General features: G+C 42.1%; 2 protein-coding genes across 3 annotated transcripts in view; one reads left to right on the forward strand and one right to left on the reverse strand.

Moving 5' to 3' along the window:
• ndufb11 (NADH:ubiquinone oxidoreductase subunit B11) overlaps positions 1-2745 on the reverse strand; it is a 4655-nt gene extending 1910 nt beyond the window's left edge. Inside the window, exon 1 of the mRNA XM_031311644.2 lies at positions 2496-2745. Coding sequence (XP_031167504.1) covers positions 2496-2669 — 174 coding nt within the window. The 5' untranslated portion in view covers positions 2670-2745. The remainder of the gene's footprint in view (positions 1-2495) is intronic.
• Positions 2746-4310: 1565 nt separating this feature from the next.
• LOC116058771 (60S ribosomal protein L22) lies at positions 4311-16176 on the forward strand. Of its 2 annotated transcripts, none has more exons than XM_031311628.2 (4): positions 4311-4433; positions 6849-6959; positions 11630-11754; positions 15977-16176. In XM_031311628.2, the coding sequence occupies exons 1-4, from the start codon at positions 4422-4424 to the stop codon at positions 16119-16121; spliced, it is 393 nt and encodes a 130-aa protein (XP_031167488.1). In that variant the 5' UTR covers positions 4311-4421; the 3' UTR covers positions 16122-16176. The 2 variants fall into 2 exon arrangements, with proteins under 2 accessions (XP_031167488.1, XP_031167491.1); XM_031311631.2 differs by having other exon boundaries at positions 4334-4433; positions 6852-6959.
• The last annotated feature ends 993 nt before the right edge of the window (positions 16177-17169 follow it).

Consider the following 17169-nt stretch of genomic DNA (forward strand, 5'->3'; position numbering starts at 1 on the left):
TTCCTGGTTTTAAAGGCTGCGTTACAGTAAAGTGATGTACTTTTCTGAACTTACCAGACTGTTGTAACTGTTCTATTATTAGTCATTATATCAACATTACTGGTGATTATTTATCAAAAATCTCATTGTGTAAATATTTTGTGAAAGCACCAATAGTCAACACTACAATATCGAGGTATTTGGTTAAAAATATTGTGATATTTGATTTTCTCCATATCGCCCAGCCCTAATTTTATACATCACAATCTTTATTCTCTGCAGGGTAAATCCAGACAGCTAGCTAGACTATCTGTCCAATCTGAGTTTTCTGTTGCACGACTAAAACTACTTTTGAACGTACACACGTTCCACCAAAACAAGTTCCTTCCAGAGGCTATTTTGCAGAGGCACCGTGGCTCCGTCCGGCGCTTAGCGCCGCCCAAGACGATTGTGATTAGTTTAAAGAAATCCCAATAAACCAGAGCACGGTTTTCTCCCATCCCAGAATGCTGTGGGGACTAGCCAGACCCTCCTCCGCAGCGCTGTGGAGGAAGGTCTGGCAACGAGAGACTAAGTTTCCCACGTTCATGTGTTGAGCGCCACCTAGAGGAGTAAGTAGCGACACTGGGAGCAGGGAAATCTATTCAGATCTATTTATTTTGATAATTAAAATATCCATATATGGAGCCAGAGTATCGATTCTCGCATTGCACGAAGAAGGACAACAATATATTGCCGTATCGATATTTTGTCTCACTCCTGTTCATAATACATCAGAATCAGGTTTATATTATAGGAATTTGCCTTGGTGGTTGGTGCATACATAAACAAACAAACATATTAAACATTATTTGGAAAAAAACAATAACTACAGAAAACACATATATACAAAATAGTTTTTTAAACTAAGAAAAGGAGGCTGAATGGATTGAGTGCAGAATGTGCTGTATCTAGAAGATGCAACAGCTAGTTAGTCAATTTCCCAATAATAGAAAAAATGCATTACAGCATCAAAAGGAATATTCCAAAGTTTCTCCAAGTTTAGTGACAAGTAATTACTTCTAGAAAGAGACATTTTCAGTCTGCTGGAACATGTTTAGACAAACGTCCCATGGACAGCAGTTTTGTCTGTCAATCATAAAACTCTGGATAAAAGTATACTGAAACTGTAATGCTGAATACCAGAGATCTTCAACAGGGGGTCCTCAGAGTTACTGCAGGGGAGGGTCCCAAATTATTGTTAATTTTTTGAGTTTTTTCTAAAATAATAAAATGTCTTAACATCAATCTAATCATACATTTTTATTAGGGGTCAGCCCTATGTTCCCACATATCTAAGATCTTTCTTAAAATTAGGTCTTAGCCCAATGGTCCCACAGTCCTATGTTCCCACAGCCCAATGGTCCCACAGTCCTATGTTCCCACAGCCCAATGGTCCCACAGTCCTATGTTCCCACAGTCCTATGTTCCCACAGCCCTATGTTCCCACAGCCCAATGGTCCCACAGTCCTATGTTCCCACAGTCCTATGTTCCCACAGCCCAATGGTCCCACAGTCCTATGTTCCCACAGCCCAATGGTCCCACAGTCCTATGTTCCCACAGCCCAATGGTCCCACAGTCCTATGTTCCCACAGTCCTATGTTCCCACAGCCCTATGGTCCCACATTTCTAGGACATTTTCAAAACTAGGTCTTGTGTTCCTACATTTCCCTTCAATTTAAGCCCTATCCTCCCACAACATGTTTTAGGGTTAGGGGGATAAAGGGTTAGAAAAAAAAATCTGATACAAATTTATGAAAAAGGAAATGTGGGAACACAGGGCCTAATTTTCAGTGAAAAAAAATCTTAGAAATGTGGGACCATTGGGCTGTGGGACCACTGGGCTGTGGGACCACTGGGCTGTGGGACCACTGGACTGTGGGACCATTGGGCTGTGGGAACACAGGACTGTGGGAACATTGGGCTGTGGGACCATAGGCACACTCCTGTTTATGATAGGTAGCCATCCACAGATACAGTTAATCCTATGGATTGACTGTGCCACATGCATATTTAACATTAAAACACGATTTATAAAATCATGCCAACAATTATTATTATTATTTTAATAGCTTTGTATTCTGTGTCCACTAACAAAAGGTATGTATACAGGCTTTAGGCCGCCAACACGTTATTGTAGCCCCAGTTTAATGTGTAACTCAATATTATGATATATGTAGTAGGGGGTCCCTGATGCGTCTCTCTCAGTTAAGGGGTCCTTGGTTTAACACACACTGAAGACCCCTGCTGTATACATATGTGTGCAGCTCCAGCTAGCTGTTAGCTATGTTACCTTCGTAGTAGCAGCTAGTGCCTCACAACATAATGCATTTTACAGGAACAACACATGTTGGTTGTCAGTTGGGTAACCACTGCCTGCAGGTCTGCGTATGTGACATAAAGCTAACTTATGGTCGGTTAGTGAACGTTTAACGGAGACTAAGTTACAGTATTATTAGCATGAAGAGGAACTCACCTTGACATAATGGCTGACCTCCCCGTGTCCAGCCTGCTCCGCGGCGGGATGCAGCTCCGTCACGGCGGCCGAACTAGCGCCGCTAGTCGGCTTCGACTGGGACACGAACCGGGCCGGTGGCTTAGAGAGTAACCGGGGCAAAGTGGGCCCGAACCGCGACACTCGGGTCAACATTTCGCCTGTTTGTGAAGGGAGCTATTGACCCCGGAACCGGAAACAAAAGCTTAAAACCCTCTTCTGCTTAATTTTCTAGAGGTTAAAGTGCGCGTTACCGCCATCTAGCGGTTGCGAGCGGTAATGCATCCGGAGGATTCACAGAAATAAACATACGTCTAAAAAAAACTACTTTTTACACATATAGGCCTACGTTTAAGTTTGTATATAAAAAGTGTATATATATATATATATATATATATATATATATATATATATATATATATATATATATTTGTGTTTTCCCCTATATTTATATATAAATATAAATATATATATATATATATATATATATATATATATATATATATATATATATATATATATATATATATATAAATATATATATTTATTTATTTATTTATTTGTGTTTTCCCTGGTTTTGTGGAAGACTTAGATGCACAGATCTGGCCAGTGGTGTAGTCTTATGTAGTGGGTATACTGTACTGTATATTGACCAGAAACTGCATTTTTTTTTTTTGGGGGGGGGGGACATATCATAGTGGGGGGTCTGGGTGTCCTTCCCCAGGGAAGTTTTGAGCATCAACGACTTCATTTCCTGTATTCTGAATTTCATATGAACTTGTATGCACCAATTTACGGTGGAAATACCTTTATTTAGCCTATATATGAAGAAGAAAAACACAGATACTCCAAAGTATACCGTATACTGTACCTGCGTATCACGTAGACTACACCACTGGATCTGGCAACGTTTTCCCCCATACATTTGGCGTCTCTTTGTAGTCGTGTTGTGTCCGTTTGTGGTAGTTTTGCGTTTTTTTATATCACATCACTATGGACCGTTATCATCACCATATCTGTGTCTAAAACGTTGGAAAAGCTAGAGCAGATAATATATAAATAATAACAAAACTTAAAGCTAAAAAAGTCCACCTATCATTAGACCTGAGACAAGTCTTTTAGGTACATTCATTCGGCTTAGGTGCTGCACCTAAGGCAGGGAAAACCCTGGTATATAAATGCATACACACACACACACACACACACACACACACACACACACACACACACATGTAAACGCTCTGTGAGGATGGTAAACAGTAGGGCACTGCCAACGTGCAAATGGTCCACTAGACAGCGCCATTGTTTAATGATTGTTGGAGTTACACACAATGAATTCTTCCAACACTATATCACCACAGAATCTGATGAAGTACTACAATTTAATTTATCTTTATTTTATTTTTTACAAAACCTTTAACATGGAAAAAAAGACGGTATACTCCATGTGTTGAATAATTATTCATTGACATTTTAATAGATATAAAACATGTATTGATTGACTTAAATTCACACAATATAGTTGTGTGTGTGTGTGTGTGTGTGTGTGTGTGTGTGTGTGTGTGTGTGTGTGTGTGAGTGCGACAATTCATTCATTTTGAATTCATTGGAAAGAACTTTTGTTTTTGTCAAAATCGGCCAACCCTGTCCCGCCCCTGCTGCTAGTCTAGTCTTATTTTATTTAAACACTGTTGTTTTCAACAATTTTCATGGACTATTACATTTTATTTAGTTTCTTTAACATATGTTTTCATATTTTTATTTTTGAGGTAAAAAAAAAAAAAAAAAAAAAATCCAAGTTTTGTTAATCAATCTCAGATGCACGGATTCAATCGATGATTCGGCGTTCGATTCGTATACGTGACGCATGCGCACGGCCTGTTCTTCCTTTCTGCTAGCTTCTCCGCCATGGCGCCTATTGTAAGTAAAGTCGCGTGTTAATAAATCCAGCAGAATTATAGATTAGCCGTTGTGAAAGGCAGAGTAAACGAGCGGGATGTGATAACAGCTTTGCTACAACAATCTGGGTCCGAATACAGGGTCTGGGTTTGGCTTTAAATGTGTTTTAAGAGTCCATAGCTAGGTAGCTGAGATTTTCAGTGGCCTATGGTTGCCTGTTAGCTTAAAGTTAGCTTGGTTTGGACTGGAATAGCCCACCACGTTGTTAACTCAGCTAGCTTGTTCGGATCGCTGCATGGCAACAGATTTTTTCAACGAGTTGTACAAGTGCTATAGTTGTAGAAACGACTGATATCTAACGTTAATGAGTTGTACAGTTAGTTAGTTAGCTAGCTAGCTTGCTCCCTTGGTTATTTAGTAGCTCCGACACCAGGGCCCCGTCCCCGTGTATCTACAAGTTAAACAGCTTAAAATGTTGACGATTGACATGAATCTGGATTTTTTTTTCGGTTCTTCGAAGCTGGTTTTTGATTTTTTTTTTTTTTAGCTGGAACTGTTGTCAGAGCAACACGTTATTAAGCCAGTTAGCCGAGTCATGACAGACTGTTTACTGTCAAATGTTTTCGCTTTGTGAGATTCATAGTACTTGTTTTTATAATCGAGATTTTAGATGAGAACATGCATCATGATGTGTAATCATTAAAATTGCATTTTCATAACGGACACTCACCTTGCCTTTTGGGATAAAGTTACAATTATTTCTAAACAGAAGAATCAAGCCGACTGTAGTTTGAGATAGAGACATTAGTAAGGATTCACTCGTAGACTGTTATATCAGAGTGTGGCAACATTGTGGAGTGAAATTACACCAGTAACAATGCAGGGACACATACAAATTAGATTTATGAATTCATCTATAAGCCCAATGTTTCCTGGGATGGTTCTCAACACACCTACCTCAATGTCTCTACTAATTTTGCCTTCTTTCTTCTGTTTTTTTGGTTTTTCAAAATAAGAGCGCACTATTACCCAAGATAACTTAATCCAAGACTTAACAGCTGACACAACTGATTTCAAAAAACTGAATTAGCCGGATGAGAGAACACAGGATTGGTTTATCCTGATGTCTGTTAGCCCAAATTAATGTAGTCAGCTACATTTTAAGAATGGGGCCCTTAAACGTTACCTTAGGGGGAAGCCGTGCAAAAATTCTTGGAAATGTATTAACGTTAAATCAAATTTATGTTTGCCTTGCTTTTATTGGTAAGTCAACGCACCTTGTAGCTTGAAACCTATAACGAATACGTAGCGTCACAGCGTGTTTTCATCAGTTTTCTAGTCGTCACACACCAACTTTGGTTGAAAACAGTGTTGACGAAGAAAAATACAGATTCTAGTTTTTGACTAAGCAGCTGCTATGTTCTTTAAAACCGCCTACATGTGATAAGCGATTTGCAAAGCGCAGCGCAGGTATTCGTCGTCAAGGATGGCAAGGAAGCTATTTCCCGTTGCTAGGTAACGACATGCTGTTATCTCGTTGGTTGCGCTTTCGAAAGGTCACCGGCAACTAGCTTATTTGAACTTTGAGCGCAGGGCAAAGCGGCAAATCCGATCGGTATAGTTGGGCGTCACCACTCTCCCCGTAGGAAATCAATGTAGAGGGCTGCATTGGGATTGGGTCCCGCCACAAATCTCGCGGGAGCGGGCGGTTTTAACTTTGCTGTGGGCGGGAGCGGGCGGCTCAAAAAAACACTGCGGGATCGGGATGTAGCCTGGAACCCCCCTACGCCAGCAGAAACCATAGATATACATATATACTGACTGAGTATATACTGTATAGGCCATCTATGAGCAGACACCAGCGTGTCTGAGCCTCAGAGGACGGGGGAGCTCCGAGCCAAGGCTCCGTCCACCCTCATCCTCGGCTCCTTCCTCCCTCTCTCTCCCTCTCCTTCTGCTCCTTCCTCCCCGTCTAACAGCAGCAACACCTGCCTTCTTTGCCTTCATCTTCTCCCTATTAACCTATAAAATGACGTGTTTTCTCATGCGGGACGGGAGAAGACACAACATCAATGCGTCTCTATTATTGTGCGGCCATAAATTCTCAGAGTTTTGCGGGTGCGGGCGGGAGTGGACGTACACATTGCGGGAGCGGGCGTGAATGTAACACACACGTTGCGGGTGCGGGCGGTAATGGTCAGAAATTCGCCGGGAGCAGGATGAAGAAAACAGTCCCGCGCAGGGCTCTAAATCAATGGACCGGCCGGCGCAGAGCGGTTTTGCCGCCTATCGTGTGTAGGCGGTTTTAGACCTGTGTGTCTGTCAACAAGCCACGCACCCTAAATATATTTGCTTTAAATGGTGTATGAGTGAATGTGGCTGCTGTTTTAGCTAACCCTTCCTGTCCCGACATGTACACGTTTTGTGTTTTGTTAGCAGAAGAAGCAGAACACCGGCAAAGGTGGTAAAAAGAAAAAGCAGGTCCTGAAGTTCACGCTGGACTGCACCCATCCTGTGGAAGATGGCATCATGGACGCCGCCAACTTCGTAAGTCCGCCACTCATCTAATCTTCTCAACGTGCAGCTGTGGATGTGTTTCAGTTTTGACCAAATAAGATGCAATCAAGTGGCCCGGTTAGCTCAGTTGGTAGAACAGGCGCACATATATAGAGTGTATGCCTCGACGCAGAAGGTCTAGGGTTCGAGTCCGACCTGGACAATTTCCTGCATGTCTTCCCCCTCGCTTTCCTGAAATTTTCTCTTTCCCCAGACAGAAATGAAAAGGGAACCGCATCTATTTTCAAATGAAAAATCATACACGCTATCCCTACAGTCATGAATGACTGTCTCCCAAATCCAAAAACTAGATTGAGAAAACTTTCTGATGTCATAAAGTAAAGTGTGGAACAGCTCCATAGACAAAACAATTGGGAAAGATGTTGTAGATGACATTAGTCATGTTTCCATCTAACTGCCAAGCACATTTTAACCCTCCTCTTATCAAATTTGACCCATTTTAAAAAAAAAAATATATATATATATATATATATATATATATATATATATATATATATATCTCAGAAATTTGTGACAAAAAAACGTTGGGGGGGAAGTGTCGAGAAAGATGCCCAAAACATTGACATTTTTAAAAATTTTGACCCAGAAAGACAACAAGTTGAATGGTCAACGGGAAGACAACACAAGGGTTAAGCAAACTTTTAAAATGTCGCAGAAAAAGAAAATACGAATTAGAGCGTTTCCATCAACTGGTTTAGAGCGAATAAACTGGACTACACAAAGCGTAGTTTCATCACAAGTTGACGTTACGCATGGTTGTACAGTCGTGGCCAAAAGTTTTGAGAATGACACAAATATTAGTTTTCACAAAGTTTGCTGCTAAACTACTTTTAGATCTTTTTTTCAGTTGTTTCTGTGATGTACTGAAATATAATTACAAGCACTTTATACGTTTCAAAGGCTTTTATTGACAATTACATGACATTTATGCAAAGAGTCAGTATTTGCAGTGTTGGCCCTTCTTTTTCAGGACCTCTGCAATTCGACTGGGCATGCTCTCAATTAACTTCTGGGCCAAATCCTGACTGATAGCAACCCATTCTTTCATAATCACTTCTTGGAGTTTGTCAGAATTAGTGGGTTTTTGTTTGTCCACCCGCCTCTTGAGGATTGACCACAAGTTCTCAATGGGATTAAGATCTGGGGAGTTTCCAGGCCATGGACCCAAAATTTCAACGTTTTGGACCTCGAGCCACTTAGTTATCACTTTTGCCTTATGGCACGGTGCTCCATCGTGCTGGAAAATGCATTGTTCTTCACCAAACTGTTGTTGGATTGTTGGAAGAAGTTGTTGTTGGAGGGTGTTTTGGTACCATTCTTTATTCATGGCTGTGTTTTTGGGCAAAATTGTAAGTGAGCCCACTCCCTTGGATGAGAAGCAACCCCACACATGAATGGTCTCAGGATGCTTTACTGTTGGCATGACACAGGACTGATGGAAGCGCTCACCTTTTCTTCTCCGGACAAGCCTTTTTCCAGATGCCCCAAACAATAGGAAACAGGCTTCATCGGAGAATATGACTTTGCCCCAGTCCTCAGCAGTCCATTCACCATACTTTCTGCAGAAGATCAATCTGTCCCTGATGTTTTTTTTGGAGAGAAGTGGCTTCTTTACTGCCCTTCTTGACACCAGGCCATCTTCCAAAAGTCTTCGCCTCACTGTGCGTGCAGATGCGCTCACACCTGCCTGCTGCCATTCCTGAGCAAGCTCTGCACTGGTGGCACTCCAATCCCGCAGCTGAATCCTCTTTAGGTGACGATCCTGGCGCTTGCTGGACTTTCTTGGACGCCCTGAAGCCTTCTTAACAAGAATTGAACCTCTTTCCTTGAAGTTCTTGATAATCCTATAAATTGTTGATTTAGGTGCAATCTTAGTAGCCACAATATCCTTGCCTGTGAAGCCATTTTTATGCAACGCAATGATGGCTGCACGTGTTTCTTTGCAGGTCACCATGGTTAACAATGGAAGAACAATGATTTCAAGCATCACCCTTCTTTTAACATGTCAAGTCTGCCATTCTAACCCAATCAGCCTGACATAATGATCTCCAGCCTTGTGCTCGTCAACATTCTCACCTGAGTTAACAAGACGATTACTGAAATGATCTCAGCAGGTCCTTTTAATGACAGCAATGAAATGCAGTGGAATTTTCATGGCAAAGAAGGACTATGCAATTCATCTGATCACTGTTCATAACATTCTGGAGTATATGCAAATTGCTATTATAAAAACTTAAGCAGCAACTTTTCCAATTTCCAATATTTATGTAATTCTCAAAACTTTTGGCCACGACTGTAGATTGCAAACCGGCTTGCTAGATCAAAGAGTTTAGAAGCGAAGTTCTTTGGCTAAAATGGAGAGAGGTAGCATTGTATAAGTTGGCCACCTGTGTGCAGAATCCAGGGTTGTGGCAGAGACATTTGGTGTCAGCGAGACAACCGTTCACCGCTGTGTGTACGCGGTGTGCAGGGCCAGACAATTCAAGCTGTTGAACCAATTCCTCAATTTACTCGACGTGGCGGAGGCACAAGCTATAGCGCACCGCAACTCCACCACGCACCTTGTGCCACAAGTGTACGGCGCACTGGAGGGGACCCATATCTAGGGCTGCACGATATGAGGAAAAGCTGCGATGTGCGATAACATTGTTTAATATTGCGATGACGATATGACTAATAAAACTAATAAATATTCAAATGTGAATGTTAGCTATACTGTTCCCATGTCTTAGTGCTTTAACAGGTTCTTTGCGAACCTAAACATTGAATAGCCTATTCCCACTGAATAAAGAAATCAAATAGATCATTTTTGACATGCTTTTACTGAACAAATTACACATAAATGAGGCATTATAACTATAAGAAATTAACGTTCGACGAAAATCTTTTAAACTGACCTTTGTTGATCTGAAATGAAGACAGATTCAGCAGCTGCACGGCCTATTTCTCTCTTAAAATGTTTTCAGAAACACGTTTCGGTGAACTATTTTAGTACAATATGAGATCGTATTCTCAACGAGCCGCCATGACAGTCTGGCTGTGAATTTCCGGAGAAAAAAGACCCACGTGACGCGTTCGTCCAATCAGCTGCCGGTTCTCATTTTCTGGGAAATAATCAGACTGTTAATGGAAACAATACAGAGCAGCGCCACCTGCTGCTATGGAGACGTATTACGTTTCGCGTCGTCTCAGTGTGTAAACTGTTTTCCCTTATTCATCGTGTCAGGCTGTCTGTTGCGATGTGTTCATCGCGCTAGTTCATATCGCGATGACGATGAAAATTCGATGTATCGTTCAGCCCTACCCGTATCCCAATCCTTCCCCCATCCGATGGATACCAGGACTATAGTCATGTGACTGACACGTTCGCTACGTCACAACTTATTCTGCAAAGCTGTTTCCATCTCCCGTTTTGTGCATTAACTCTTTTTCAAAAAAGGCAACAACCACCTCAAGCGAGCGTAATTTTTTTTATTATTTTGCCGTTTCCATCAACATTTTCTAACGCGATACTTTAAAATGTGCATAAACATACGTTGATGGAAACACGGCTACTGAGAGCACTGAGGGGAATGTTCGGAGTATACAGTATGTGTACATTTTCTGTTTTTTTTGGGTTGTTATTTATTTATTTATTATCTGTTCTCGCTTTTCCTATGTTTTACAAACGGATATGGTAATAATAATGCACCTCCCCTCCTTTAAGTCTTCCACAAACTTGGGGAAAAAAATCACGTGGGTTGTTCTTTTGAAAAAGAAAATGAACAAAATCCGTCTCCCATTCATTGTCTACGGAGCAGCTCCAGACTTTGTACTTGATGACATCACAAATATTGATTGGACTTTCCTAGGCCTAGGGTTAGTTAACCCTTAGGAGTCTATTTTGGCTGTTTTTGAGTAAACTAAACTACTCTCAACATCTACTCAAACTCTTTGTTTCGTTTCACACAGAGAAAAATCAAGGCGAACCTAAATGCATCACTGCAAACCACACAAGAACGTGCACTCCTCTTATTGGTCAGATGTGTCTGGGGGGCGGGAGCAAGAAAGTAAATACAGGAAGAAGGTCCTGTGCTGTGAACGTCTCCATGGTCAAACCAGCTCATTTCATTTAAAGTGCTCATATTCTGCTTTTTGGCTTTTTCCCTTTCCTCTATTGTGTTATATATCTTTCTTGTGCACGTTATAGGTTTACAAAGTGAAAAAGCCCAAAGTCCACCCCAAAGGGACTTACCATCTCCAACAGAAAACACTGTTCACAAACTGCTCCAAACAGCTCTATTGTAGTCCAGCCTTTACTTCAGAGACAAACGTGGTCACTTTGGAACACACGTTATAATGCTCGCCTAGCTGCTAGCATGGCACGCCCTCATACTCTGCTTCTGACTGGCTAGTAGTCCTTACCTAGCTACTGTCAGGGCACGCCCTCATACTCTGCTTCTGACTGGCTAGTAGTCCTTACCTAGATACTGCACATGTGCGACTCCCAACAAAGATTAAACTATGTAAACCTATTCTGATATAACCTCTAAATACAATTATGAACCTGAAAATAAGCATAATTTGAGCACTTTAAGATCTCAGAATACTGTTCACATGGCTGTCAGTGTGTGTGATGGTTCCTCTAACGTGTTTTTCAGGAGCAGTTTCTCCAGGAGCGCATCAAGGTGAACGGGAAAGCCGGCAACCTGGGTAACGGCGTGGTCTCCATCGAGAGGAGCAAGAGCAAGATTACAGTGTCCTCCGAGGTGCCTTTCTCCAAAAGGTAAAACCCAGTCGCACTTCCTCCCCTGCTCACATGGTTCCCTGCACTATGGACGTTGAGAAGAAGTACTTTACTAATCCCTTATTGGGGAAATTCAATAAGGTTGTCAAGTTTTTACACTGTTACTATGCATGACACATGGAGGGTGGGCCCCAAGTACCAAGGCTCTGTCCTTCTCTCTCTCTCTCTCCCTCTCTCTCTCCCTCTCTCTCTCTCTCCCTCTCTCTCTCTCTCCACTTTCTTGTCTGCAACTGTCCTGTCCATTAAAAGCCAAAATGCCCCAAAAAATAATCTTTAAAAAAAAAAAAAAAAGTAGGGTGGGCGCTATACCGGTTTCCGTCACTGTCACCGTGTCCTGTTCTGTTACGACTTGAAATTTGAAATACCAGGGCTCAACAATAACTTTAAAAAGTGGTTGCCAGGCTGGCATCCAGGCATCAGCTTTTGGTTGCTGAAACTTAAAATATGTTTGCCATACTTAGTCACATTGTATGTTGCCCAGAGTGTTTTTCCTCTCCTATCCTAGTACTGTATGTTTCTGTGGTGTAGCCAGATCTCCACCGCGCTGTGTAGATAGGTCTGGCAAAGCGAGACTCCAAGTTAATAACCGGTTGGTAGTCTGGATCAACCAAAGTACATTTCCAGGATAATTGCCTGACATCCGGCGCGTGGCTCATAAGCCTCCTCCCAAAAAGATGGAGATAACAATGCTGACGTCAACTGCTGATAAAGAACACGAGGGACTGCCACTGATTCATAGTCTCACATTGCCAGAACTATCTCCACAGCATTTCTTTAAACCGCAACCGTCTTGGGCGGCGCTAAGCTCCGGACGCAGCGACGGTGGCTCTGCTGAATAGTCTCGGGAAAGAACATGTTTGGTGGAACATTTGCATGGTGAATACTGACAGCTAGCGTTTATATAGTTACTGCAGTCCAACTGCAGCTATCTGGCGCCCAGATAGCTCAGTTGGTAGAGTAGGCGCACATATATAGAGGTTTACTCCTCGTCGCAGCGGGCCGCGGGTTCGACTCCGACCTGCGGCCCTTTGCTGCATGTCATTCCCCCCCTCTCTCTCTCCCCCTTCATGTCTTCAGCTGTCCTGTCAATAAAAGCCTAAAAATGCCCAAAAAATAAATAAAAAATACTGGAGAGGGTCGTCTCCCCCGCCCCCTCTTGCTCCCCAGACTCCAAGTTCACGGAGGTTGCCAGGTTGAGAACACAGCATCAGTGTTGCTAGATGTTTGTCTCACATAGCCAGACATTCCTCCACAGCGCCGCGGAGTAGCTAACGTTAGATGCCGGCTATGTTGACAGTCAGAAAAGCCCGTGCTCACGCGGAGCTCTGTACCCGACTGACAGACACACTTTCTCAGCTTAAAATCACTGCAGCCACCTCTTCTCGGCTTAAAATGACTCGCCGTTTGTCGGCTACGGCCGCTGACCAGGCTACACGGTTGTTCCGCCAAAGTGAAAGTGCATGTTTCCATTATGAGGAAGTCAAACTTGCGGTTTCTGTCATAAGTCTGTCAAGGTGGTAGTAAACAGCCTGGTCCTCCGGTAACGTTAGCGGTTACCACATGTTAGGCCAGGATCACTTTACTGGCTGTCTCCATTGTTTTTGCAGTCATTTTTTAATGTAATACAGTAAATGTATATTACAAATATAATCAACACTTTTTTTCGACACATTTTTCGATGTTTTTTTCAACATTTCTTCACGTTTTTTTTTGGGGGGGGGGTTACGTTTTTGTCGCTTTTTAAAACATTGTTAGTGCCTTGTTGTTTGACGCTTTTTCTAAAGCTTTATTCTGCTGTTTTTCTAGGCTGTAGTCGCTTTTTTTCAGTGTTTTTGACGCTTTTATGTCATTTCAGTCGACATTCTTTGACGTTTTCTTAAACATTTTAATTGCGAAGAGCGCTGCGTTGAACCATCTATGTTATTTATGGGCAATTTTGTTGAAAGAAACACACATTTCTGATATGGCAAACTTTGAAAAGGGGTCAGACTCGACCTGAGGACACCTGGAGGGTTAACTAATAGAGAATGGGATATATGGGCTGTGGAAATCAGTGGATTCAGTGGCGTAGGGTGTGCATGAGTGACAGAGGGGAGTGTGTGCTGCTGCTGTAAAGTGTAAACTTAGCAAAAGGCAACCCTAGGAGAACCTAACCAAACCGAGCCTTGGTGTGCCGGAGCAGAGAGAGCAGAGCTGCACTGACAGAGAGACAGGTGAACAGCAAGATTTTGGAAATCTTCGTTTGCACGTTAGCATGTAAACTGAGACAAACGGAGGTTTAGGCAGCCGAGGAAGTGAGGAAGAGAAGAGAGATGAAGTGATTAGTTGCTGTTGTTGCTGTTTTTGGGATTCTGATTGGCTAACGTGGGCTTGAGCTTCTTGTTACACTGCCACCTACAGGTCTGGCGTGCTCTTGACGGCATATATACACGGGTACATTTAAACGAACACTTTTCTGAAAACTGACAGCTGTGCACGATGTTATTTTTGAAAACGGAGAGGTTGAAATGTCCATTTATGAAAATAGCCGGCCACGTGTAAACGTAGCATAAACTCCGGTGGATGTATGAGGACTATGGTTAACTGCTCCTCAGATCTCTGCAGGGTAAATCCAGACAGCTAGCTAGACTATCTGTCCAATCTGAGTTTTCTGTTGCACGACTAAAACTACTTTTGAACGTACACGTTCCACCAAAACAAGTTCCTTCCCGAGGCTATTTAGCAGAGGCACCGTGGCTCCGTCCGGTGCTTAGCTCCGCCCAAGATGATTGTGATTGGTTTAAAGAAATGCCAATAAACCAGAGCACCTTTTTCTCCCATCCCAGAATGCTGTGTGGACTCGCCAGACCCTCCTCCACAGCGCTGTGGAGGAAGATCTGGCTATGGGAGACGTCTTCGTCCACATCAATCCCGCCAATCCCACCAATCGGTCCCATCACGTCCCAGCTGGATAGTAAATGCTGTAGACAGATATTTTTAAAGGCTGGCTTCACATGTGACATAAAATGAACAGAAATCGTTGGAAGCTAATATTTGAATGGCAATGAATTAGGCCTGCAGCGACGCGTCGATGACGTCGACGCATCGACGTCAAAATTACGTCGACGTTGTATTTTTGCGTCGACGCTTCGCCACACACACATGTGGGAGACCAAAACATTGCAGGAAACAGCAACCTCCTCACAGAATTCCCAACAAAGCCCTGCAAAAAGCCCCATGAAAAGAAGAAGTCCTAAAAAAAACAGCTCGCCCTTAATCATCGAGGGTATGGGAATACTTAAAATATAGTCCCAAGTACTAACGTTAGCTAAATTAATTTCATGTTTGTGTAGTGTGTTGTGTAGCCTGCGCACTTAGGTGGTGCTAGCTAACTATCTTAGCTCTCCGTGCAGTTTGTTCGTGCTAGGTTAGTAGCTAACATTAACGTTAGCTAGCTACTGGCGCCTAGGCAGCTGTGTTTAGCTAACGTTAGTTATCATCTAATGTTGGCTTGAATGGTAGCTAGCTTACAGCTGCAGAACACAGCTATCTATAGTAGCTAACGTTAGCTAACGTGAACGTTAGCTACTAACCTAGCACGAACAAACTGCACAGAGAGCTAAGATGCGTTGGTTAGCCTAGCACCACCAAAGTGCACAGCTGCATTAGCATGTAAACCTACAGAATAGCAGTTAAGAGAGTGAGTTTGATTATGCATCAGGTTTTATGTTGGGACTGTTATGTTGTGTTAAACAATCCAAGGAATGTCTGTACTCTGCACTGCAGTGTTTTTCTTTTTTGCACTACAACTTGATTTTTTTGAACAAGAGAGTGATGTTGGTCTGTAAAAGAGTAAACAGGCTGGCCTTTCATTTTGTATAACAGTAAAATAATTATTTTATTTTGTGTAAAGCAGAAGATTTTTTGCTGTGCAAAATTGTTTAATAAAATATATTATTAAGAATTTTTTGGTATTTATTTGAGATACATTATGGTTTTTATTAATCGAGCAACAGAAAAATAATCGTTATATTAATCGTCCAATTAGTCGTTAGATTAGTCGACTAATCGATAAAATAATCGCCCGATTAATCGTTTAATAAATAATCGTTTACCCCCAGCTCTACAATGAATCGACTAAAATGACTGATGGTGACATCACTCATCCCACCTGTTCTGAGAGTCAATCTGACACTGAATGTTTGTTATCCCTGTTTCACAGATACCTCAAGTACCTGACGAAGAAGTACCTGAAGAAGAACAATCTTCGGGACTGGCTGCGCGTCGTGGCCAACACCAAGGAGAGCTACGAGCTCCGCTACTTCCAGATCAACCAGGATGAAGAGGAGGAGGAAGACGAAGATTAAATTGACAATTCATCAGATTTTGTACATTTAAATAAATGTTGTTTACAGTACAGAAGCAGTGTGCCAGGTGTTTTCTTTGGAGATTTAGCAAACTCGCTACTGCAAACCCAGACTCCATTTAAATAAAGCCATTTAAATTATCATCCTTAGTATAACCCTTAAACACACTTCAAAGTCGACAAACTAAATAAAACTGCCATTGTTCGTCTTTCCACTGTTCCAACAACAACCAGTTTGGTTGAAATAAACCCTTAATTCAGCCATTTACATGTGGAAATATGCTGGCTCTATACACGCTAAAAGTACTGATTATTTACATGGAGTCTGGTAGAAATATGCTGGCTCTGTACACGCTAAAAGTACTGATTATTTACATGGAGTCTGGTGGGTTTGGTGAAACTGATTTCGGAGCCATTTCATTTTCAACAACAGGGTTTCTACACGTTTCACAAAGTCAAATTTAAGACCTTTTTAAGATTATGAATGAAATTTAAGAAATATCACAACTTCATGAAAAAAAGTCATGTCTTGAGTCCAGAAACATTAAAACAATTCCCCGATTTACCTCGTTGGCATCATAGGACGGGTGTCTGGATTGGCTGCAGTATACAGCGCTGCTTATGAGTTTATGAACCCATGCTGAAGTCGACTAAAAAGAGGAATACAAAAAAATCATCTTTGGGAAATTGATCTTAATGCCTTAATTAAAAAAAATGAGGAAAATTCCAACCTTTAAGGACACCAATTTTCTTTTGAATTGAAGTAGCCCCACATCATCACATCCCCTTCACCATACCTAGAGACTGGCATGGGGTACTTTCATAAAATCATCTCTCAATGCAACTCAAACCAACTATTAGGCTAACTGAAATACAACCATCTACCTCCCAGCAGGCCGGGGTCTGTGAAGGAAGGCGGGCCGGGCGGCGAGGCAGCAACACAGGCAGCACCGGCCGCTGAACTCCCGACACACAGTCGGACAAAATTTGCAATTAGCCATCATTTTTCTCTACATAGTTGATTTCTCGCATAAAAAAATCTCAGAAGT

Source organism: Sander lucioperca, chromosome 12 (genome assembly GCF_008315115.2).
Source record: "Sander lucioperca isolate FBNREF2018 chromosome 12, SLUC_FBN_1.2, whole genome shotgun sequence".
Classification (NCBI taxonomy): Eukaryota; Metazoa; Chordata; class Actinopteri; order Perciformes; family Percidae; genus Sander; species Sander lucioperca.

Bases quoted from the DNA above. Each gene is read 5' to 3' on its own strand.
- LOC116058771 (XM_031311628.2), top strand. The intron at 6,960-11,629 runs GTAAGTCCGCCA...CGTGTTTTTCAG, and splicing joins TCATGGACGCCGCCAACTTC to GAGCAGTTTCTCCAGGAGCG. The intron at 11,755-15,976 runs GTAAAACCCAGT...CCTGTTTCACAG, and splicing joins GAGGTGCCTTTCTCCAAAAG to ATACCTCAAGTACCTGACGA.